Raw genomic sequence first — 22,759 nt, 5'->3', positions numbered from 1 at the left:
CATTTCCTCCGCAGGAATCAACGCCGGACCCCGAGCGCATCACCCGCCGCGGCGTGCCCGGTGCGCTAGGAGCCCGCGAGGTCCATCATCCCGTTGGGGAGCCCAAGGCTTCGCAAGGGACCCCTCAGCGGCGGGGCTCGAACTCGCATGCGCTTGGCGCAGTCCAGACGCGTCAAGTGGAAGCCACCGCAGCTCCCAGGCCCGGCCGCCAACTGTCCCTCGCCTTACCCGGAGAGTCGCGCCGTGGGGCGAGTCCTCCTGCTCACGCACAACACAGAACAAGCCATGGAGGAGATGCTGGGAGTACACCAGGTCACCTCCCCAGGGACCCTACTCCAGCTCCTCCATCCAGTGAGTCACCCCCCACCCACCAGTGACTCATGAACACACCTGGCGTCACCTCCCCCACCGCCCAGTCCACACCCACACTAGGGCAAGCCTGTCCCCCTACTTCACTGGTCTTCCACCCCACTAGCACCCCACAACTAGCCTCTCAGGGTCTCCTTGCTACCCCAGCACCCCCTACACCTGCACCCCACCCCGACCCCCCCACCCCAGCAACCCAAAGGATCCCCTCCCCTAAAACGTCAGCATATCCCTGTTTAAAAGCCTGCAGCCTCAGACTCATAGAGACAAAGAGGAAGGGTGGGTGCAGGGGTTGGGGATGGGAGAGTGTTTATTGGGTGCAGAGTTTCCGTTCAGGGTGATGAAAAAGTTCTGGAGAGGATGGTGGTGATGGTTGCACAACAATATGAATGTACTTAATGCCACTGAACTGTACACTTAAAAATGGTTAAAATGGTAAATGTTATATATATTGTACCACAATTTAAAAAAAAAAAAGATCTTCCAGCAACTACCTCCACACCTCAAATAAAATCCAAATTCCCACACAGCTGCAGGGCCCTGCTCACCACCTGTGACTCCTCTCCAGCCCCCCAGGGCCCCTCTTCTCCCCAGCCAGGGTGGCCATCTGTCCCTCACAAACACTAGGCCTGTACTGGGGCAGCCCACTCTGCCTTTAGTGCTGTCCCTGCCGGCACTGGCTCCTGCCATCTCTGGTGTCAGCCTTGCCGACCACCATCTCAACCTGCCCCTCCCTGTCCTCCCAGAGAGGCTGCATGGTGGGGGGTTTAAGTGAGGCCCTGGAGTCAGGTAGGCCAGGCCAAACCCTGGCCCTGGTGCTCCAGCTCTGGGACTCAGTGCCCCACTTTTCCCTATCTGAGAAACGGGAGTGAAAAACAGGAAACCCTTTTGGATTTTTGATAGAAGAACAGAATGAGCCTCCTAGAGCACTTAGGAGGCCCGGCACCAGGTGAGCAGTGCATCGGCCCCTCCCCGCATCCCTTGTGCTGGCACATTGCAGGAGCTGGCCAGTCACCACCAGGCACACAGCACCTCTGCACCCCAAGGGCACGTGGCCTGAGACCCAGTGCCCTGGTGCCCCTGCCCCCGGTCCCCGCTCAGTCCTGCCTTTCAAGTTGTTCTTTCCAGGTTGTTCACCCTCAAACACAGCTGAGACCTGTGACTCTTTGTCACTTTGGGCCTGGAGACACTTCCTTTAGTGGGCTCTACAGCAGAGGCGGGAAGAGCGGTGGCCAAGCTACAGTCAATGGTGTCCTGGGACACCGTCTGTGCCCTCCTACTCCAAGGACTGCACCTGCATGAAGGGGAAGGGGCTGCACCAAGGCAAGATGTCTATGACCCGCATCACGGCCATCTTCAGGCCAGCAGGGCCCCCCGAAGCCCACTCGCCTTGAAGCTGCCTTATCCAGGGACCCCAACAGCCCAGGCTTCCCCGCCCGCCTCCACCCATTTTCAACCAGCACATCTGTCTGTGGGTCTGCAGGCCTCAGACACACTCATCTTACTTTGGGGCCCTGTCGCCTCCACTGGAGCCCCACAAGGCCCCAGAAGATTAGGCTGAGCTGAAATCCAGCTACTCTCAAACCTAAACAATGAATTATGGACACCCCCCCCCCCCCAGGAGAGCCACCAGCGTGACAACAGAAACAGCAAGAAGCCCCGCTCTGAAGCAAAACTCGGAGACCAGGCAAGCCCCTGTGGGGTGCACGTTTATCCAAGCCAGCCAGCAGCCTCCCGGGTCAAGGCTGTCCACCTGGGGCCGGGCTCCCACTTGCTCCCCGGAGACCAGCTCCTCGACGGCCCAGCCCTGACAATGTCCAGCTGGGGCTGGGCGTCCTCTCCAGCCATGGTCCTCGGTCACTGCCTGGCCTCCTCCGCCTGCCACACCAGCTCGCCTGAGATGTAGGTGGCCCGGACATGGAGGGAGTCATCGAGCACCACGAAGTCTGGGTCAGAGGTGGAGGATGAGAAGGCGGCAGGGGTGCGGCCACCGCACCTCCCCACTCCCAGGCTGGTGGGGAATCCCAGACCAGGGACACTATTTGTGCAAGACGCCCCAACACATCACAGACTGACTGAGGCCCTGGGACCAAGATTCCTGGCAGCAGAGGATGACAGACAAGGCTCCCAGCAGCCCCTTGCCTGACTCTGTCTCAGATGCCAGAGAGCCTGGCCTGACGGGAAAAGGGGCCCAGGCCGAGGCTGGTGGCCGGGGAAGGTGCAGGGGCACAAAGGAGTTCCCACCCACCTGCCCTGGCACCCCAAGAACTCCCGCGTCTTCAGGCTGCCCGGGGCCACCCTGCGTCGGACCCTGACCTGCATCGGCCCCAAAGTCCAGGGTTCCCTTGCGCTTCTCCAGCCCCAGCAGCTGGGCGGGGTGCAGGGACGCAGCCTCCAGGGCCGACTCCACACTGCAGCCTGCTTGGGGGACACGGGTGGGTGACCATCCCCAACCCCCAGCTGTCTCTGCTGGCAGCCCCTCCCCGCTGCGGCCCCAAAGCTCCAAGTCCCAGGGACAGGGGCTGGAAGCATCCCAGGACTCTGCAGCAAGTTGGAGAGACCCCGCCCTCCCCCCAGTCTGAGGACACTGCCAAGTGCCCTCTTCCCAGCCCCTCACCCATCCCAGCCCCACAAAGACCCTCTCCCCACTGACAAAAAGCTCTGACCCAAATGCCCACGGCCCCTCCTCCTGGGTCCCAGGGAGAGCACCCCCACAAGGAAGCAGGAACCGAGGCATCCAAGAGGCCGCCCAGGGCTCACTGCTCTGCCCCGTCCTCTCCAGAGGTCAAATGACCAAACCCAATTCTCTCCACCCCCCCATCACCCCCTAGGCCAGGCAACAGCTGCCACCTGCCCCCGGGGCCGGTCTCCCTGCTGCTCTAAACAGCACATTGGACCTTGGTAACCCGCAGCATGACACCCCAGACCCCAAGGGGCGCTACCAAAAGCCTCACAGGGCCTGGCCAACCACAGCCTCTGCCAGACACCCCCTCACCTCCCCCAGAACATGCTGACCCCTTGAGAGGCCTCTGCACAGCCTGACCCCAGAGACCTGACACCCACCTCAGCCCCACAGCCTGGCACCTGTAAGATTCTGCGATCCCAGAGGCCCCAGGCTAAGGCTCTCCCCTCCCGGGTACCGTTGCTCCACTGCCTCTCACTCTGGATTCCAGCCATCTGCTTGCTCACTGCCCTCTCCCCCTGCCCGTGAGCTCCCTGCAGGCAGGACCTTGGCTGCATTCCTGGGCACCCCCACCAGACGAGGGATGTAGGCACTAGTGGGCCCCACGCTCCCCTCCAGCCTCTCCCAGCATGCGAGCACCCACCCCCAACTGACCTGTGGCCTGCAGAAAGTGACGGACGCAGACGTCCATCGGGGCTATGCTGCCACTCAGCGTCTGGGTGCCTTGAGAGCAGAGAAGGCAGGCTTGGGGTGGGGGCTGGGGGGTGCAGCAGGGGACATCTTGTATCCAACCATGGAGGGGCTGAGGAGCGTTCTCACGTGGATAGTCAGTAGGGACGGTAGTCACTCACCTGCCACGTAGGCTGTCAGCCCGTCTACCTCCACCTCTTGCTGCCCTAGCGTGTGACGGCCATTGCCCAAGCCCAGGGCAGGGACAGCATCGGTGACCAGCACCAGCCCTATGGGGGGAAGGGGCCTCAGGACTCGGCCCACCTGGTCCTACCACCTGCCTCCGCCCTGCCCAGGCGCTCACCCTGGGGATGGGCCCGGTGGGCGATGCGCAGGGCGGCCGGGTTGGTGTGCATGCCGTCGGCAATCATCCCGTAGAAGATGTGCCGGCCCCGGGGCAGCCGGTCACTGGTCAGGAGCCCCACGATGCCTGGGTCACGGTGGTGGAACTGGGCAGGGGCAGGAGGGGGCAGCTAAGCGAGAGTAGGAGCCCCCAAACCTACCCGCCCGGGAGCTGGGGTGGCACTCACAGGCAGCATGGCGTTGAAGAGGTGGGTGATGAAGGTCGCCCCACTCTGCACGGCTTCCTCTGCAGCCCGCAGGTCGGCCACTGAGTGCCCTGCGTGGGGGACCTGGACTCAGACTCTGCACCCAGCCCAAGACCCCCGGGTGGGCCCTCCCCCAGAGGCAGTCCCCTTCACCTAGGGACACGCAGATGCCACGGGCCGTCAGTGCCTGGATCACCTCGTGGCTGCGACCCAGCTCAGGGGCCAGCGTCACGATGCGGACATTGTCCAGGGACCCATAGGTGTCCAGCACATCGTGGAAGGCGTTGGCCTCAAAGGAGCGCAGGTGGGCCTCAGGGTGTGCACCCCGCTTCTCCCGGCTGATGAACGGACCCTCCAGGTGCACTCCTGGGAGGAGGGGAGTGGATGGCTCCTGCAGGACACCCACCCTGCAGCCCCACCCTCCCTCCCCACTTGGGCATCTGGAGGGGGCAGGGGCTGTCAATAGGTCCCCAAGGAGCCTCCCGGGGTGGGGGCAGGGAGAGGGGTCAGCCACTCACCGAGGACCCCTGCCCCATGGGGACCACCACTCTTCACGGGGATCTGAGGAAGGACCTGGGGGGAACCAGCTGTTAAAGCCCTGTCCCCACAGCCCAGCGCCCAGAGGTCACAGCCCAACCAAAGTCAGAGGTTAGAGGTCAGAACTAAGCCCAGCCCCCACTGGCCTTCCCTCAGGTGTTAGAAGATGGGCAAACGCCCCCAACCATGGTCAGGGAAAACTCAGCACTCAGAAACAGCAGGACACAGACTTAGAAGCACGGAGAAATGACAGGCCCCCGGGGACGCGAGAACGGCCTCTGCAAGGACCAGGAGGCAAGCAGAGAGCTCTCAGACAGGGGGCAGGCGCACAGCACCCTGGCCCTCAAGGTGGCCCCAGTCCAGGCAGCAGATAGGACACAGCAGGGGGTGCACCCGAAGGGCCTAGACCCAAACAGGGCACTGGGCCCAGCCTCCCCGAACTGCAGGACCAGAAAGCAGGCCCAAGGCAGGAGGAGGGCGTGCACTCCAGGCAGAGCGACGGGCAGAAGCAAGGGCTCAGCAACTGGAGAGATCAGTGTGGACGGCGCCAGAGGCTCGGGCACCGAGGGCACAGCCACCCTGTGCCCAGAGCTGCACATGATCAGGAAGGGCACTCGTGTGTGACAGGGGCTCCCGTTACACATCTCAGAGGCAGATGGACAGGCAGGTGTCCCAGCCCACCTCCTCTTCACCATGGGGAAGGACGTGGAACAGGGAGCTGTGCGGGACACGGCAGAGTCCCTGTGGTGAGCCTAGTGGACCAATGTGCCCCCACCAGAACAAAATAAAGGGAGTTTTAAGAAGCTTAAAACCAGTGTGACAAAGACCTGGGGGCGTTGACCTGGGGGCCCAACACACAGATGCTGGCAGATGTGGGCAGGCGTACGTGGTGGCGACATCGAGGAAACAGGCCCCGCACAGCCCCCCACTGGCTCAGGCCTCGGCAGCACCTGGCGCCTTGAGAAGTGGGGGGACTGACAACAGAAGCCGCATTAAAGAGGAACCGGGTCCCCAAGTGAGCCAGCCAAGCACCTGGAGAAGTAACCCAGAGGGTCTCCAGGCGAGAGGCGGGTCAGGGCAAAACAGAAAACCAGGCAACTCAGTGCAAGTTTATGTTCCTAACGCTCTCAGCATGTCACCAACGAGGCCCAAGAGAAGGGACTCAGGGACCTCGACCTAAGGGTGCCTCCAGCCCCCTGGCGCGGTGCTCCCAGTGGCCTGCCGGTAACCGTCCTCCAACAGAGCCGACAAGCGAGGCTCGCCAGCAGCCTGGGAAGCCTCTGAGAGAAGATACAGAGAGGGCCACAAACGACAGGACAGAGCCGGCGGGGAAGCAGAGAGCCAGGAGCGGCATCCGCCCGTGCGAGAAGTCTCGCCCTCGTGAAACAAGTAGCAAGCAAGAACATTCGGGGGAAGCAAGGTCCTCCAAGTGAAAAATACGCGAGCACTGGAGTGAAAAACCCAAGAGAAGAACTAGAAGATAAAAACCGGGGAAATGTCCAGAAAGTAGAGTCACAGAGCAAGAAAGAAGAGAAAGAAGTAGAGAAGCCATGCAGGAGGCCCAACAGTGGAGTAACAGCTCCCAGAAAAAGACGACAGAAATAAGGGCACGGCCGGCCCCGTGGCTTAGCGGTTAAGTGCGCGCGCTCTGCTGCTGGCAGCCCGGGTTCGGATCCCGGGCGCACACCAACGCACCGCTTCTCCAGCCATGCTGAGGCCACGTCCCACATACAGCAACTAGAAAGATGTGCAGCTATGACATACAGCTATCTACTGGGGCTTTGGGGGGCAAAAAAAAAAAGGAGGAGGATTAGCAATAGATGTTAGCTCAGAACCAATCTTCCTCAGCAAAAAAAGGAGGATTAGCAAGGCTGTTAGCTCAGGGCTGATCTTCCTCACAAAAAAAAAAAAAAAAGGAAAAGAAATAAGGGCAAAAATCATCAAGGAATCATTCAAGAAAAGCAAACAAAACCAAAACGCAAAATTCCAGACTGATGGAGCATGCCAACGGCCAGCACAATGGATGAACTCCCCCTGGTCCCCACACATGTCACCCTGAGACTTCAGAACCCAGGGACAAAGCTTCCAGGGGGAAGAAAGAAGTCACACACAAAGTATCAGGGGTCAGATGGCATCCAACTTCTCATCAGCAACCCTGCAAGTTAAAAAACAATACAGCAATGCTTTTAAAATTCTGGAGAAAATGACTTCTAATCTAAAATTCAAACGCAGCCAAGCCATCAATCAAGAGAAAAGACATTTGCAGACCTTCAAGATCTCAAAAACTTTACCTCCCATGACCCCTTTCTCCAGAAGCTACTGGAGGATGTGCTCCACTGAAAAGAAGACGTAAACCAGCCGAGACGACGACACAGGATCCTGGGCAGAGAGACCCAGCAGGAAGGGGCCAGGGGACCCGCGAAGTGAGGGGAAGGGAGCTCCCGGGACAGCTCGGCCTCCGTGAGACCAGCAGCTGGGGCTGGGAGAGCAGGTCCCAGAGGCTTCCGCAGGAAGACGAAGCTGAGGGCTTGCCTGGTGTGTCTAACTATCCCAAAAGAAGAGCAAGACAACTGGCATGAAGCGCAGAGTTGAGACCGTAGATAAAAAAGCTAAGCAAACAAAGAACAGTAACTCCAAGGACAACAGAGTTGACTGGCAGGGACATGAGTTACGAGTCCTGATGACTGATCTCACCAAAACCACAGGCAACCATCAGGGGAGGACAGGGCTGGAAGGGCCTGAGAGGGCGGAAGGGGCTCAGAGAAAACTAATCCTTACCTTCCCTGCTGGGAAGCAAACACACACATATACTGCACTAAACCCAAAAATTGAGTAGGAATAACAGCATATTTTTTAGACATCTGAGGGCAAATTCCAAGAGTCAGCTGAGTTGAAAGTGACTGTCTCTAGGTGGGAACCGGTGGGGACAAAGAGCTGCTGTTTTTCCTAACAAGCCACGTGACGTATATAAATTCACTAAAGATTCAAAAAAAACGATAATAGCTGAGTTTTTCCAGAACAGAATATTACGAGGAATAGTAAAGAGCACAAAGCAAATAGAATAGAATAAACAACAATCTGGAGGTGAAGGGAATGAGGCAAGTTCAAGTCAGGAAAGGTCAAAGTGTAGAGGGTGTGTGGCGCCAGAGGCAACGGCCCCGCTGCCACCCTGAGATGCCTGATCTTGGCTCAGCAGACAATGGACCTGACCCACAGAACAACGCAATCAGATCTTCCTCTTGGAAGGGTAGCAAAGGACAAGGGAGGAGAAGACCCCAGAAAAAGAGCAGGTGGTCTCAGTGAACCAGAAAATGATGACAAAGGACCTGGATAACTTTTGACAAAGTGGCAATCCAGTTCAGCGCAGTGTGAACGAGCTCTGGAGGAAGGTAGGGTAGATGATGGGGGAAATAGCCAAGTGAACAGTCCTGTGGTTTCTCAGATGATATCGGTATTAAATTTCTCATATTCAAAGCCCTCCACGATTTCCATCATAAGTCAGTTTACTCACTGCCTCCCAAGACCTTCATCCTATAAGCATTTCTGGAGAGTGACAGGTGCCAGGAAGAAAACGTAAAACAGAAGTCCTACTGGCTGGCAACTCCTTCCCCTGAGGAAGACCTCGCAGTCTGTATCACAATGGCCAAGCGTGCAGGGCGTGACAGCTCAGCAGCGGCCCTGGCTGCAAAGAGGCATGCAGGGCAGCTGGTACAGCAGAGACAGCAAAGCAAAGGCCTCTGGGCAGAGGGCTTGGGGGCAGGAGAGAAAACTGCCTGCAATGGCTGGAATGTGCTGGGGAGAGAGCAGAGGCTCCATAGGAGGGAGCGAGGGAGGGATGGAGTGCTCAGGAGGGTGGTGTTTATCCTGCCGATTAAGGGGGCAGGGGGCGTGAGTGACGTGCTGAGCCCTGTACCGTAGGAAGGCCATTCTGGCACGAGCCAGAGCCAGAAGAGCTGTCGGAGGCTAGGGTGACAGTCACTAAGCCTCAGTGGTGGGGACCAGGAAGGGGGAAGACAAAGGACAGGGGGGCAAGAGGGTGGCCATGTCCCCATATCCAGGCAGGATTAATCACAGACTGATGACCGGGAGAGAAAACCAGGAATCGGGGGCCGGTTTGCAGCAGAAAGATGAGGCTGGTTTTCAGTATCTAACTCAGTGATGGGAGAGCTAGGGGAAATTTCCAGAAAAATGTCCACAGCTGACATTTACCAAGCGCTTAATATGTACCAAGCACAGTGCTGAGTACCCAACTACCCTAAGAGATGGATACCATCTTTATTCTCACTTTAGGTTTGAGGAAACTGAGGCTCAGAAAGGAGTAAGGATGGCCCAAGTCTCCCAGCTGATGGATGAAGGCAAGACGCCAGAACCAAACCCAGAGCCCACGCCCGACCTCCCAGAGCCCCCAGCTCTGGCAGTGTCCACACACCCAGGAGAGAACCCCACGCAGGCTATGCAATCATGGAATGGATCCTCTACTGAGAAAAAAACTACCAAAGTGGAACAAAGATGAGATCAAGGGGTAACTTGCTAATTTCCTAAACTCAGTAACTCAACTGCATTCACATAAGAGAATATCAGTGCTTATAAGGAATTAGAGTTAAGAATTCTGCAGTAAAGAAGTTTCATGTGTGCTACCTACTCTCAAATCAAAAGAAAAGAACATACACACAGAAGGAATAATAAAAGGTAGCTAAACGCAAAACTAAAGAACATGCGTGAAAAATAAAATTTGTTAAAATGAAAATGGACCAGGGACTACTGAATCCCAAAACTTGCAGATAAAGAAAGTGGAAGACTGTGCAGGTGTAGACAAGAGCAGCAGGAGGGCCTGGGGCAGAAAAGGGAGCTTCTTTCTGGAAGGCATGTTCACCAGAGTCACAGCACAGACAGGTTGGGGAGGATGGGCCTGAGGAGCAACCACGGATGAGGCAATCAGAAAATCTCCAGCAGCCTTGGTCAAGGAGGCAGGTTCTGGAGCCCCAAGGCGGCCAGAGTGCAGGGTGGGGAGGGTGTGGGCAGCTGCAGGTGCTGAGGGAGCAAATGCAGAGGCCAAGAGAACAGCTGCAGAGGCAGTCCCACTGCGGTGGCAGAGAGTGTACGGAGGCCACGCAGAGGGGCACCTGAATGAGAAAGTCCAGGGGACGACGCCCCAGGCCCAAGCGGAGAGAGGCCAGCAAATGAGGCCAAACGCAGGCACTAACAGTCGTGTACGGCACGGAGAGATTTGAAAATTCATGGGCTGGCTGCTTCTGGGGCTCTCTTCGCTTGAGGCAGAGAGCCTGACCTCACCTTATGGTAAACCTCCGGCGGCGAGGTGACCAACGTAGGGCAGAACGAGGTGACTCCGTGAGATAGAATCCTCCGGGCCACCAAGGCGACCCCCGAACCGACGCCCTCCGTGGCTTGAGAAAAGTCAACGCCAAATCCACCTGCAGCCACAGAAAAGAGAGGGTCGCACGGTGGTCGGAGGTCCTTCCCCGGGTTCCCAGCCCCCAGGCCCTGGACCACACCGTTGATCTGTACGTCGATGAAGCCTGGTGCCAGGATGCAGCCCCCGCAGTCCCGCTGCTCGTCGGCCACGCGCCGCTCCTCAAAGAACAGCTTCTCCGGGTCCAGAATGCGGCCCCCGCGCACCCACAGATCCTCCCTGCGTACAGCGCGGGGCGGGGACTCGAATCGCCGGCCCGGCCTCGGCCCCGCGCCCCACCGGCCTCGCACCCCACCGGCCCCGCGCCCACCCGAGCATCGCCCGACCCCGCGTCCCGCCGGCTCCGCGCCCCACCGGCCTCGCACCCCGCCGGCCCCGCGCCCACCCGAGCAGGGCCCAGCGGCGCCGGCCCCGCGCCTACCCGAGCAGCGCCCGGCTCCGCGCCCCACCGGCCTCGCACCCCGCCGGCCCCGCGCCCACCCGAGCAGGGCCCAGCGCCGCCGGCCCCGCGCCCACCAGAGCAGCGCCCGGCCCCGCAGAATTCGGCAGTTGGTGAACTGGAGCACCGGGGCCCGCCCCGCGCCCTGCCCGCCGCGCATGGTGAGCCGCCCGAGCCCGGCCGAGCGCGGCACCGGAAGCCCCGCGGCCGCACCCACGTGACCCTCAGCTGACTGAGGCGCGCACCACATGACCCGGGCGCCCACGTGACGGACGCGCCCCGCGATCCGCAGTGACGCGGCGGCCAGCCCCGCCTCCCCAGGCCCCGCACCCACACCAGCGGTGCACACACAGGCGTCCAGTCACATCTGAGAACTTTATTGGGCACGGCTCAGCGCCAGGCCCCGGCAGGCCCAGCACGCGGCCCAGGCAGCCACGGCTGGAGGAGGGTGGTTCCGTCCAAGAGGTCTCAGCAAACGGTGACCCCACAAGGCAACACTCTACCTAAGATTACTATATAGTTGGGAGACGGAGGGCTGCTCCACAGACGCATAACAGGTCAAATCTTCATAAATAAACATCCAGTGAAGAAAATGACAACTCTAATTCATTCTTATACACAGAACATTCTAGAGCAGGTGGGTGGGGGCGGCCAGGGGCCTGCATCCTCACTGGTCGGGGGCCTGGGTGGGTGATGAGTGGGCCCAGATGTCCACGGCACGGGGCGGGCAGGGGCAAGGCCAGGGGCAACGGATGATGGGCACTAGGACACTGCGCATTTACAAGACCAACTACTGGGGGGCAGCTGCCCCGTGCGTGTGTGTCAGGCTGTTCGTTCTGGAATGAGGAGGGGGTGGTCTTTACATCATATTCTGTGGCTGGTGGGCTCAGAGAAGAGCTACTTTGTGGAAAGGATGAGGGCCACGATGAGACCATAGAGGCCAAGGACCTCAGCGAAGATGAGGATGAGGATCATGCCCACGAATAGCCGAGGCTGCTGGGCAGTGCCCCGCACTCCGGCATCCCCCACAATGCCGATGGCAAAGCCAGCTGCCAGCCCGCTCAGGCCCACACTCAGGCCCGCGCCCAGTTGGAGGAAGCTCCTAGGGAAGAGAGGACACAGAATCGATGTTAGCTGCCTGCCGGGAAGACTCAGGCATGGGTCACAGGCCACCCGCCCATGCCCATTCCCCAGCCTCCCAGCCCTGTGCAGTGGCCTGATCCTGGGGTGGGGGATCAGGCCATGGGGAGAGGGACCCAGCACTCACCTGTAAAGAGTGATGCCATCATTCAGGGAGTTGGCGATGAGGACCGCCACCACCAGGCCGTAGATAGCTATGATGCCAGCCATGACCACTGGGATGATGGACTTCATGATCAGCTCTGGCCGCATGACAGACATGGCCGCGATGCCCGTGCCACTCTTGGCCGTCCCGTAGGCAGCACCCAGGGCTGTGGGGGGTTAGGAGAGGGAGGTGAGCCCAGAGCACCTGGGGCCAGGACCCTGGGGGTGGCTCTTGCACAGTTGAGGGCCATCCAAAGTTATCACAGGCAAGGGGGAGATGAAGGTAGCACCCAGCCAGCAGCAGGAGGTGGCCCAGTATCTGCTTCTTTCCCCTACCAGAGGTCCTTATGGCTGTCTGGTCCTAGCCCACCTGCTCTGCTGTGAAACCCCGACCCATGCTCACCAGCACTCCCCAAGTCTGCTACATAGACCCTATGCTCCCACAGGACCTCAGTGCAGCTGCCTGCAACCTATGAGGGGAACTGCGACAAGTCCGGCAGCCCAATTACACAGGGAAACAGGCAGCCGGGCCCCTGAAGCCTCGCTGGAGATTCTGGGTACCTTTTGTCCCATGGGGAGTCCCAGGCTCTCAGGTCAGAAAAGGCCTGGAAAAGCACGAGGTGACTCCATCTCAGCAGCCCAGAGACAACACACTGGAAAAACCAGCACCACTGCAAGGTCAGGGAAAGCTGGCCCGGCAAGTCAAGTCCTGTCCTCTCAGGCCAGAGCTCCCGAGTCCCCACCACTCCCACCCCTGGGACATCTGTGAAAACAGGCTGAGCACCCCCTCAGCCACACAGCAGGCCTGGACTCTTGAGTTTGGAGAGGATCCTCTAAACAACCAGAGAGGAGGCAGGGCGAGCTATGGAGAGGACAGGGCACAGGAAGACAATGGGGCTGGAGCCATCATCCAGCCCAACCACGTGGCTTCCACAGATCTCCCAGAAGCCTAGCTTCTCCCAGAGGCCTCCAGTAATGGGGGTGGTGGGGACTCTAGGGTGGCCTGTCTCCTCTGACACTGTCCCTCCTCCCTCTTCCTAGGGTATGCTGCCTTCCTGAAAATTCTCTCCTTGCCTCTGTCCTTGAAGTCTAGAGTAAATTTTGCACAGAACAGCAAGCCACAGGGGGCCCAGGCGGCTCTTCCGACTCCTACCACCTGCCCTCCAGGGTCCCACTGCGCTGCTTGAGCAGAAAATAACATGGGTCAGAGGTGGAAGGGACCAGGACAACCCTGACCATTCCCCTGCACATTTGATTCACCTATTTGAGCCACAAAAGATGCCTACTTTGTTCACTGCCCAGCAGGTGTGAGGTCAGAAGGGCTCTAACCCTGGTGAGGAGACAGACACAGCACCTCCAAGCACAGCAACATGTTCCAGGAGGAGGGTGGGGTGTCTGGGGAAGGGCTTCGTAGAGAAGGTGACATCTGAGTAGAGGAGTGACAGTGAGCAAAAAAAGGATTCCAGACAACGTGAACAGAGGGGCCAACCAAGATGGTACCAGATGGGGAGCAACTGCAGGAAGGAAGGAGGCAGGGGTGGGAGCAAAGGGTGTGCACTGCCTCCTCCACACAGTCCGGGAGGCACCCCAACACCGCCATGCCTAGACACTCAGCACCCTCAGCCCCGGGCTCAGGGCTGGTCTTCATGGAGCCTTTCTGGGAACTCTCCTGGTTGCAGTGCATTTTTGGGGCTCCTACTGCAGGCCCAGCACGTCAGGTTGTGTCACGTATGTGCAAGAGGCCAGCACCATGGCTCGTTACACAAGGTGGGGCGGGCACAGGCTGACCCGCAGCTCTGGGTGGGAAACCGATTACGGGGAACTCAGCATCCTAGGTAGCGGGACCCTGCCGGAGGCGAGAAGTGTGCTGGGCCCTTCTCTACACAGGGCAGCAGGAAAATCATGTGGCTGTGGCAGGGAGGCAACAACAGAAACCACGGGAAAAAACAGGGATGGCCATCAGGGAAAAGCAGGCTGGCGGCGGCAGCAGCAGCAGGTGTCCGGGAAAGCCTTGGACACCAGCTCCAGAGGCCAAGCCCGATGGGGCTCCAGATTGGCGAGGGACAGAAAGAGTGGGATCAGGAGGCAGTTTTGGGAACACGGGACCAAACAAGACGTGCCTACAAGCAGGAGAAAGTCAGAGAAAGCATAGAAATGGAACAATGAACAGCTTCCAGGAAGACACGATGAAGAAAGAATCAACAAGACTTTTGTCATAAGTTAAGAAAAAAGGGGAAGCTGGACTGGGAGCTGAGGATTGGGGAGGCCTGAGAGTGAGCATTCAGTTCTAAGAAGACCAATCAGCCAAGCACTAGGCAGGCCAGGGGGCATCTAGGCCAGGAGCTGGGGACAGAGCTTGGAGTCAGCCTGGCTGCAACACCCCAGGCCAGAGAACCGCGGGGCTTGTTCAGGTAGGCACAAGGAGGCAGATGAAGACAAGCCCTGGAGAAAGGCATGGTTAGAGGGAGAAATGAAGCCAGAAGTTGGCTACTGGAGGGCCACATTAAGCCCCGTGTAGGGAGGGGAGCAAGAGTGGAGCTGCATCCAGGCCAACAGAAGCCTGCGTCAAGCAAAAGCCTTGAACCAGGGATACTCCGTTCTCAGTAACTTCCAGAGACCTGCTATCAGACTCAGTCCCAAAGTACCCAGTAAGTTCTAGAACGAGAGGAAAAGAGACAGCTGATGACCAGAGGGAGGCCAGGAACTGAGTACAGAAAAAGGGCTCAGGAGCAAGCAGTGACAGCCAGAATTCAAGTTCCATGTGCCCAGGGATCTTGTTCTGTTCACTGATGGCCCCCAGTGCCTGACACTCAGGAGGAGCTCAGCCAAGATTTGTTGAATGAATGAATGACAGCCAGAAGTAGCAACCCACAGGTGGCTGGCACAGCAGAATCCCCGGAGGCAAGGAGCAGAGAAGACTGGGGGAAAGGGCAGGGCGGCCTGTTGGGAGGTGCTGGAGACCAGGCAGCCCCTGAAGATGGGGAAAGAGCAGGCGTTGGCTGAGAGAGAAGGGGAAGTCCAGACCACTTCTCCCACCACAAATGACCCCTTCAACGCACATGATGGGAAGGGCAGGGCTCACTCAGAAGCTCGTGACTGGCAGGCAGGCCTGGACAGAGGAGGCTCCCAAGGGAGCAGAGCCACCACCCTCCCGCGCCCCCCCCAGCCCCCACAAGTGTTTACTGTCAGCAGAGACTGTTTGGAGTCCAAACCCTCCACAGACCTGCATAGGCAGCTTCCCCAGTCCACCAGATAGGGTGAGGCAGGGCGGGGTCATGAAGCCAAAAACCAGACCTACCCGAAGAGGCCTAGACCAGACCACGCCAGAACAGTCCACAGAGGCTGCAGCTGAGCCACGACTCACTTCCCTGGGCCCCACATTCCTAGGCCTAGCCCAAGCGCCCTTCTCCCAGGTAGACCAAATTCCACTAAATTTGACACCCCGGGACTGACAAGACCCAACTTCAAAACCAGGGTGCCATCAAGATCCCTGGAAGGCCCCTTCTCCATGCCTAGGGCAGCCCTTCCCAATTCCAGGCCTCAGGGAAGGAGCGGAAGGTCATTCACTCATTCATTCACTCGGGCCTGAATTCCCTCAACGCTGACATTCCATGCTACCCTCTTAATCACCCGGAAACAGACTCCCGGCAAGCGTCCACACACACACCGCTGACGCAGGCCTGCCTCCCGCACACCCCTCCTCCCCCGATTTCACACACTTCCCCCCACCCAGGATCCCGGTCCTCAGCCCGGCTTTCCTCAGCCACTCCACACGGTCGACAGGACTGCTGGGAAACCGCGACGAGCCCTACCCGGAAGCACCTGCCTCCGCGCACAGGCCCACCTGACCCCCGCAGCGGGGGTAGGGGAGGCGGGCCGCCTAAAGGGCCAGGGCCGTGGACCTCGGCGGGGCGCGCCAGGGTCCGACCCCCGACCCCGCCGCCCACGGACAGGGCCGGCCCGCGTCGCGGGAGCTCTCCGAGGTGTGATGTCACCTACCCGCAGGACTGGGGGGGCGGGGGCGGAGCAGGCGCAGGACCGTGAGCCCCCACCCCAGCACCCCTCCCGCCTCTCCCGGGCTAAGATGGCAGCAGCGCCGCCGCCCCACCCCCGCACCGACACGGCCGGCGGGCAGGGCTGCCGGGGTACCTGCGGGACGCGCACTCCGGCCCAGCCTGCATGCCCTACGCTCCGGCCACCCGACCGCCCCCCGCCGCCCTCGGGGCCCCGACCCCCCGCAGTCACGTGAGGCCTGGGACCCCCAACAGCTGGGCATGACGTCAGAGTGACCTAACATACCGAGAACCGGCGAGCTGCAGGCACGAGCCCGCGCCCCCGGATCCCCCCGTCCCCCGGGACCCTCCTGCGGGGCGCTCACCGCTGAAGACCATGGCGGCCGAGGCGCCCATGACCGCGAAAAAGGAGGCGTACTCGGGGCCGTTCTTAGTCTCGGACATGTCTGCGGGTGGGGAGGGGGCGAGGGCTCAGCGGGCGAGCGGGCGGGTGCGAGAGACAGAGCCGGCCAGGCAGCTGCGAAGGCGACGCAGCCCGTCAGCCGCTGCGCTCTAAATACCAGCTCCGCAGAACAAAATGGCGGCCGCGGCCGCGTCACATGACCCGGGCCCCGCCCCCCTCAGGCCGTGCCACTTCGCGCCGGCGGGGGGCGCCACGGCCCCGGGACGCCCTAGCGGCCCGCCGACCGCCTCCGCGCTGTGTCGCCGCCCCGCCGGCCCGGATCCCGGCTCCCCGCCCCACCCAGGACTCTGTGGCGGCGCTGTCGGACGCTGCCGGCCTCTCTAACCTCGCGGCGTTGGGGCCCCCGGGCCTGGGCGGGCAGTGGCGCTCCATATTAGCATATGGGGCGGGACCTCTAGGTGCCCCGCCTCCTCTGCGGCCGCGCGGCGCCAGGCGGTGTTGGGTTCGGAGCATTGGTAGTCTTCGCGTTCGCGGCGTGGGCCCGGGGTTCTCACAGACTTTCCCCCAGAGACCCGGGAGAACGGTCTCCGCGGGACGTCCTTACAAATCCTGGGGGGTTCTTTTTTTTTTTTTTCTTTTTTTTTGTGAGGAGATCAGCCCTGTGCTAACATCTGCCAATCCTCTTCTTTTTTTTGCTGAGGAAGACTGGCCCTGGGCTAACATCCGTGCCCATCTTCCTCCACTCTACATGGGACGCCGCCACAGCATGGCTTGACAAGCAGTGCGTCAGTGCGCGCCCGGGATCCGAACCAGCGAACACCGGGGCGCCGCAGCAGAGCGCCCGCACCTAACCGCTTGTGCCACCGGGCCGGCCCCCCTGGGGGGTTCTGAGGGTCCGAGCAGATGGAGCCTAAATCCCGTGTCCCGGGCGCTGCCCTCTTCTGCACCCCCAGGAAAGCCCCCACACCACCTGTGGAGTCCTAGCCTCTGCCCGCAGCCCTCCACTGTCCCTGGGTCGCCCCACCCTCAATCTGTCCCCAGTCTGCTCCAGACCCAGACCCACCAGTCCCCAACCCAGCCATTGTTGATTTCTCCCCTGGCTTCTAGGGAAAAGGAGCCCCTTCCCCCGCATCTGTCCCCTCCCTTACATCAGGAACCCGGACTTCAGTTAGGGGGGTTGTCTCTGCCCCTCAGGATGTAGGCATGACTGGTTTTGGTTTGAAGCCCTATCAGTGTTGCGACCTGTGGAGGATTCCCGGATTTCTGCACCTTCTGCAGTGCCTCTCCTGCCTGTCTCCATGCAAAGCTGGCACATGCAGGGCCACCTTTATTTCTGGAACAGCAGTGAGCAGTTCCCTCTCAGCCGGGCAGGCAGCCTGGGCTGGCCTGTGACGGGCACTGCCCTGCTGATCCCATGTGGCAGTCCCAGCACCCCAACCAGCTGCCTTTTCTCTACCCGCCAGCTCTGGTTCCCTTTGCCGCCTTGTCCCCTCCATTTTAGGAGCCCTGGGTGGCTGCCACCCAGTCCTGGGTCTCCCTTGAGCCACAAGCCCTGGTCCCAGCATTAAAGCACTCTTCCTGAGCAGCCTGGGTGGCAGCTGTCGCCAACCTTCTCCACGTGGGTGGTGGGGGCACCTCCACTGGCCTGGCCCTCCTGCTGGACTCTCAGCCCCAACTTCCACAACAGGAACCTCCTTCACGCCCTCTTCCCCTTGGCGAGGCCAGTTCTGCCACCTCTGAACCTGCAAACCACAGAAGTGCCCAGGTCTGTCCTGTTTCAAAAGAAAAGAGGCTGCTGTTTGGCTAGAGCCCCTCCTCACCTCCCTCTGACTTCTGGAAAGAGAAATCTTCACTCGTGTCTCCACCTCCTCCCCAGCTCCTCGCCCTTGTCAAGGTCACTGGTGACTGCCATTTCTCCAAGCCGAGGGGCATTTGTCAGGCTGTCTGAGTGAGCCTCTCTGCTGCTGCAGCCCACTGCTCACTTCTCCACACCCTCTCCTCTCTCCAGCCCACCTCCTACAGGCCTGATACCCTCATTCCTTCCTGGAGTCACAAGGAGGTGCAAGGACAGGCCCAGGCCCTGCAGCCTCAGCTTCACCGCAGGTCCCAGGTGTTCCCAGGGTTCCCCCCACCCCACCCCGCCTACCCCTGGGTGATCACATCCTTGCCTTGGCTTTATCCTCCATCTTACGCCATCCTGTCCCTCACCTGCACTTTTCCAGCCCTGATGGCCCTCTGAGCCAGCGGAATGCCCAAGTACCTGGCCCAGGCCCAGGCCCAGCCACCATAACTCCAGGCCCTTAGGGTTCAGGGCCAGGGGAGACCAGGCTAGGGAGCTGGTGCTGGCCAGGGGGCCAGGGAGGCTGTGTGCAGGGGAAGAATTCTGACCAGGGAAAGGAAGGGCAGGATAGTCCACCTCAGGGAAACAGCACAGCCAAACGCACCGCGGTGGGCCAAGCGCACATAACCCCAGTATGACGGGGAAGTCAGGGAGACGGTTCCCTCCATGGGCTCAGGGAGCAGGTCACCTTCGATCACTGTCCTCTCATTTTCTGGCCATGTTCTGGTACGAGAGGTCACGCTGGGGCTCCAGTGGGGCTGCTGACACCTCAACCAGCGTGTCTCAAACTGGGCTCACCACGCTCCGTCACCACCATCTTCCACTCGATTATTTCCATTTGGGGCAAAAGACACAACCTCCACCCTGCTGCTCACACAGCAGCCTCCGAGTCACGCCACCACTCACTCTGCATTACTCACCAAGCCCCGAGATCATGGCTTCTCAGCTCTCAGCTCTGCCTCGACCCCACCAGCCACTGCCCCTTGGGCAGGCCTCCATTTCTGGCCTGGGTCTTCTCACAGCTTCTGACGTGGTCTGCCTGCCCAGGCTTACTCCCCCCTCCCATCAACCCGTTCTTCACTCCAAAGCCGCAGGCTCTTTCTAACTCGCACATCTGACCAGTCTCTCCTCCTGGAATTCTTCAATGACCCCCTAAGCATTTTGGGGGTATTATCTAATCCTCACAATGACCCTTTGAGGAAGTTAGCACCATTACCCTCATTTTGGGCACGAGGAACGGGCCTAGGAAGGTTAAGCGCCTTGCCCAGGCTCAGCCAGCTAGCGAGTGGGGAATTGACACTCAAACTCCAGGGGCTGGGCCTGGCCCATGTGGCTTCCTGCAGCACCTGCCTCCTACACAAGGGCTCACGGAGGGTCCAGTGACCAGTCACGGGGCCAGGAGGGACCCAGGCCACCTTCCCCTTGGCCTCCCAGCTCCAGGCAGGGCCCTAGGGTGCGATGGGCCAGGGGCTGTGGAAAGGACATGGCCAGGGACACACACTTCTGCCTTCTCCCTCTCAGCTGCATCCGCCTGGCATAAAGTCATAGTGTCAGGAGCCCCTGGTCTGTCATTGTGCAGGTGGGGACTTCCAGGAATAAAGGAGGGACTTTGGGAAACTCAAGTCAGAGACCCTGATAGGAAGAGGAATAGAGAGGTGTGGGGTGGACTCCTGACTCCCCTGAAGGTTTTAATGGGGAGAAAAGGACCCACTGTCCCTACTGAAAGACGGTGGGAGAGAGAAGTCCAATGGCACTTCGTAGGGACCTGAGGGAAGGGAGGGGGCAGGCTAGGGAGATAGAGACCAGGAATAAAATACCAAATGGCCTCAAATAATTGGAAAGATGAACTTATCCCAAGGAAGCCATTTCAAAGAAGAAAGAGGAGAGTCTGGCAGCCTGATGCGGCAGCCTTATCAAGAACATCAGGAAACTGCAGACAATCAAGTGTCCCGGGCAGGGCGCCTTCTCCCTGTGGACAGTGCCATTCTTCCGAGTGACCATGAAGCCACACCAGAGGGGGCATAACGCCGAGAGATGGCACCTGCTCTCTTGACCTGGCTAGATAAGAGCTACATGTAGCCCAGGCAAGGCTGGGAGGATACAGAACAAAAACATAGTTGTGCTATTGGGGGGTAATGAGTAAAGGTGATTTTTTTGTATAATTAAAAAAAACTAGGGCTTATAAAATATTTTTCTTTAAATAAAAAATGTCCTATAGGTAAACAGAGCATAGCACGTGCAGGACCTGACACCTACCACCATCACTGGGAGAGAGAGGCCCCTCGGGCACAGCTGGGGGTGGCCAGCTGTGGGAGGGGGGCTGCAAATCCCTGAATGTCTCCAGCCAGATGTCAGGCCCCGAGAGGGGCGTGAAGTCAGAGGCAGACGTCTGGGGTGCTCCCTCTCGCTGAGCACAACCTTGGAGGGTTGATGCGAAGGGGCCTGATGGGTTCTTGCTTTTTGAGGACAGGATGGGCGGCGGGCAAGAGCCCATGGGCTGGCCCTGACCGCCAGGGGGCAGTGTGCGACTCTCTCCCTGGGCCGGTCAGAAGGAAGGGGGAATCCTGCTGGTTTCCAGAAACCCAGGGCCCCGCACAGGGAGCAGGTTCTCAGAAAGGGTGCTGACGAATCCCCAGCCCTGGGTGCACACGAAGGGCACCGTCTGCCCTGGACCCACTGTCTGGTCTGGGCTCAGCACCCTGAAGGCCAGCATGATCTCCTCACTCCACCAGTCAGGGTTCACAACCTCCGGGCCCTGTCTGCCTTTGACCCTAAGCCATTTGTCTGGCATTTATTGAGTGTCTACTGTGTGCAGGCACTGAGCTAGGCTCTAGGGATACCGAATTGAGGAAGAGCGCCCATCCTTCAGGAGCTCACAGCCCGGGGGGGCTGGACACACAGACAGCACAAAGGAGGGAGGGGCCAGGCGGTCTGACGGCCCCCAGGGGAGTGCTCTCTGAACCAGGTCTTGAAAGATGAAGAGGGTTTTGAGCAGGGAAGAGACACAGTCTGGTTTGTACTTAAATCACAGATCATCCAAACCACAGACCGCTGGGCAGCTGTTGATGAGACAGAAGCAGGTAGACACACTCCAATGTGGATGACCCCGAGATGCGGTAAGTGAAAGCAGCAGGGTGGGGAAGAGGACACAGGCGCATTTCCTGAACATGCATGCAGACACTGCTCCCAGTGGTGGACCCTGGGGACCCAGCCAGGAAGGAGACTTCCCACTGTGGATATTCCCACGCTGTATTGATTCTCTACAAGGTGCACGTTTTACCTTTTCAAAAACCGGAAGACAGGGAGGAATGGGGAGCAAGCGCTTAGTGGGCACAGGGTTTCCTTCTGAGGATGAAATGTTGAGGACCAGATGTTGAGGTTCTGGGGACCAGGTAGAGGTGGTGGTGGCACAGTATTGTGAATGCACTAAATGCCACTGAACTGCCCACTTTAAAATGGTTAAATCCAATGTTTAACAAGACAATAAAACAAAACACTTCCATGGCTGGCTAGAGGTGGGGATGTGAGATGGGACATGACTACCATGGAGCAGGCCCAAAAAGGGGTCCCCGTGAGGGGGTGGTGGGGGGAGGAGAGGAGGCATAACACCATGGCCACACCAGCCGACCTGGCCTGAGGGAGGCAGGCCTCTGAAATATTGGATACAGCTCTGCACCCCCACCTCCCAGGGCCAGAGCATTCTCCACGCCCTACCCAGGGAACGGGTCTTACCCAGTTCTGGCCTGTGTCACAGTGTCTTAATGTCAACCACAAGATGGCCCTAAGCGCGCTTATGTTAAGAAGTTACCGCAGCGAAGTTGGGGGCATCCCCAATTGTCAGCCCCAGAAATGCACACTGCCATGTGAGACCAGTGCACAGCCTTCTCTCGTCCAGAATCGCCTGGAAGGACACCAGCAGCACAGGCAGGAGCACACGGGGCTCCTGCTCTCACAGGTTGACAGTCAGGGGACTGGGGTGGGGTGGGGGTGGGCAACAGCGTCATCTCCGCTGGGGCCTCAGGGAGTCTCCTGGGGCAGGGGCTCTGCAGCCCACTGAGGGGTGGGCAATGGCCATGTAAAGGCCTGGAGGCAGAGGCTCTTGGTTCAGAAGAGGAACTGAGAAACAGCTGGCCCCCGAGAGCCGGCAGTACTGGGGGCAAACCTCGGTTCATCCTGGGCCAGGCTTCCTCGGGCGGCAGCAGGACGGTGCTGACGGGAACACGCATGTCTCCGGAGGCAGCCAAAGGAAGAGGAAGCGCAGGAGCATTGGTCTCTGCCACAGAGTGGGGGAGAGCAGCGGGAGGAAGGAGCCGAGCAGCAGCATCACAGGAGAGCGGCCAAGCCCCAGGCAGCTGCAGGAAGGACAGGAGGGCGCCAAGGCACTCTAGCAGAAGGTGGGAAGCAACAGGGACCGGCATCTGTGCAGGCAAGCGTTGCATTTTCTTCATATTATATAGGTACACCCAATTAAAACGCAAGGTATTAG

General features: G+C 59.6%; 2 protein-coding genes across 10 annotated transcripts; both read right to left on the bottom strand.

The window, feature by feature from the left end:
- Nucleotides 1-650: 650 nt before the first annotated feature.
- On the bottom strand, nucleotides 651-10,943 carry AMDHD2 (amidohydrolase domain containing 2). 9 transcript variants are annotated; one of them, XM_087449473.1, is made up of 11 exons: nucleotides 10,811-10,943; nucleotides 10,377-10,513; nucleotides 10,156-10,295; nucleotides 4,845-4,899; nucleotides 4,480-4,692; nucleotides 4,309-4,397; nucleotides 4,083-4,227; nucleotides 3,901-4,008; nucleotides 3,704-3,772; nucleotides 2,615-2,787; nucleotides 651-2,312 (listed from the first exon to the last, which is right to left on the bottom strand). In XM_087449473.1, exons 1-11 carry the CDS (start codon nucleotides 10,891-10,893, stop codon nucleotides 2,106-2,108), a joined length of 1,419 nt encoding a protein of 472 aa, XP_087305599.1. In that variant the 5' UTR covers nucleotides 10,894-10,943; the 3' UTR covers nucleotides 651-2,105. The 9 variants fall into 9 exon arrangements, with proteins under 9 accessions (XP_087305599.1, XP_004438214.1, XP_087305598.1 ...); XM_004438157.3 differs by having other exon boundaries at nucleotides 2,683-2,784; XM_087449472.1 differs by having other exon boundaries at nucleotides 4,309-4,388; nucleotides 10,775-10,924.
- A 151-nt stretch (nucleotides 10,944-11,094) lies between these two features.
- Nucleotides 11,095-16,575, bottom strand: ATP6V0C (ATPase H+ transporting V0 subunit c). The gene is made up of 3 exons (XM_004438158.3): nucleotides 16,396-16,575; nucleotides 12,001-12,184; nucleotides 11,095-11,835 (listed from the first exon to the last, which is right to left on the bottom strand). Exons 1-3 carry the CDS (start codon nucleotides 16,472-16,474, stop codon nucleotides 11,631-11,633), a joined length of 468 nt encoding a protein of 155 aa, XP_004438215.1. The 5' UTR covers nucleotides 16,475-16,575; the 3' UTR covers nucleotides 11,095-11,630.
- Between the last annotated feature and the right edge of the window lie 6,184 nt (nucleotides 16,576-22,759).

Source organism: Ceratotherium simum, chromosome 26, assembly GCF_057802395.1.
Source record: "Ceratotherium simum simum isolate JZ-2026a chromosome 26, ASM5780239v1, whole genome shotgun sequence".
Taxonomy (NCBI): Eukaryota; Metazoa; Chordata; class Mammalia; order Perissodactyla; family Rhinocerotidae; genus Ceratotherium; species Ceratotherium simum.
The sequence above is the reverse complement of the archived record's forward strand: the minus strand, read 5'-3'. Positions and strand labels throughout refer to the sequence as shown.

Coding starts and splice junctions, on each gene's coding strand:
- AMDHD2 (XM_087449470.1), bottom strand. CDS start 10,893: ATGCGCGGCGGGCAGGGCGCGGGGCGGGCCCCGGTGCTCCAGTTCACC. Junction 10,514..10,774: donor CGGCGCTGGGCCCTGCTCGG/GTGGGCGCGGGG, acceptor CGCTGTACGCAG/GGAGGATCTGTGGGTGCGCG. Junction 4,398..4,479: donor TGGCATCTGCGTGTCCCTAG/GTGAAGGGGACT, acceptor TCCCCCACGCAG/GGCACTCAGTGGCCGACCTG.
- ATP6V0C (XM_004438158.3), bottom strand. CDS start 16,474: ATGTCCGAGACTAAGAACGGCCCCGAGTACGCCTCCTTTTTCGCGGTC. Junction 12,185..16,395: donor GGCCGCCATGGTCTTCAGCG/GTGAGCGCCCCG, acceptor AACCCCCCACAG/CCCTGGGTGCTGCCTACGGG. Junction 11,836..12,000: donor GATGGCATCACTCTTTACAG/GTGAGTGCTGGG, acceptor TCTCTTCCCTAG/GAGCTTCCTCCAACTGGGCG.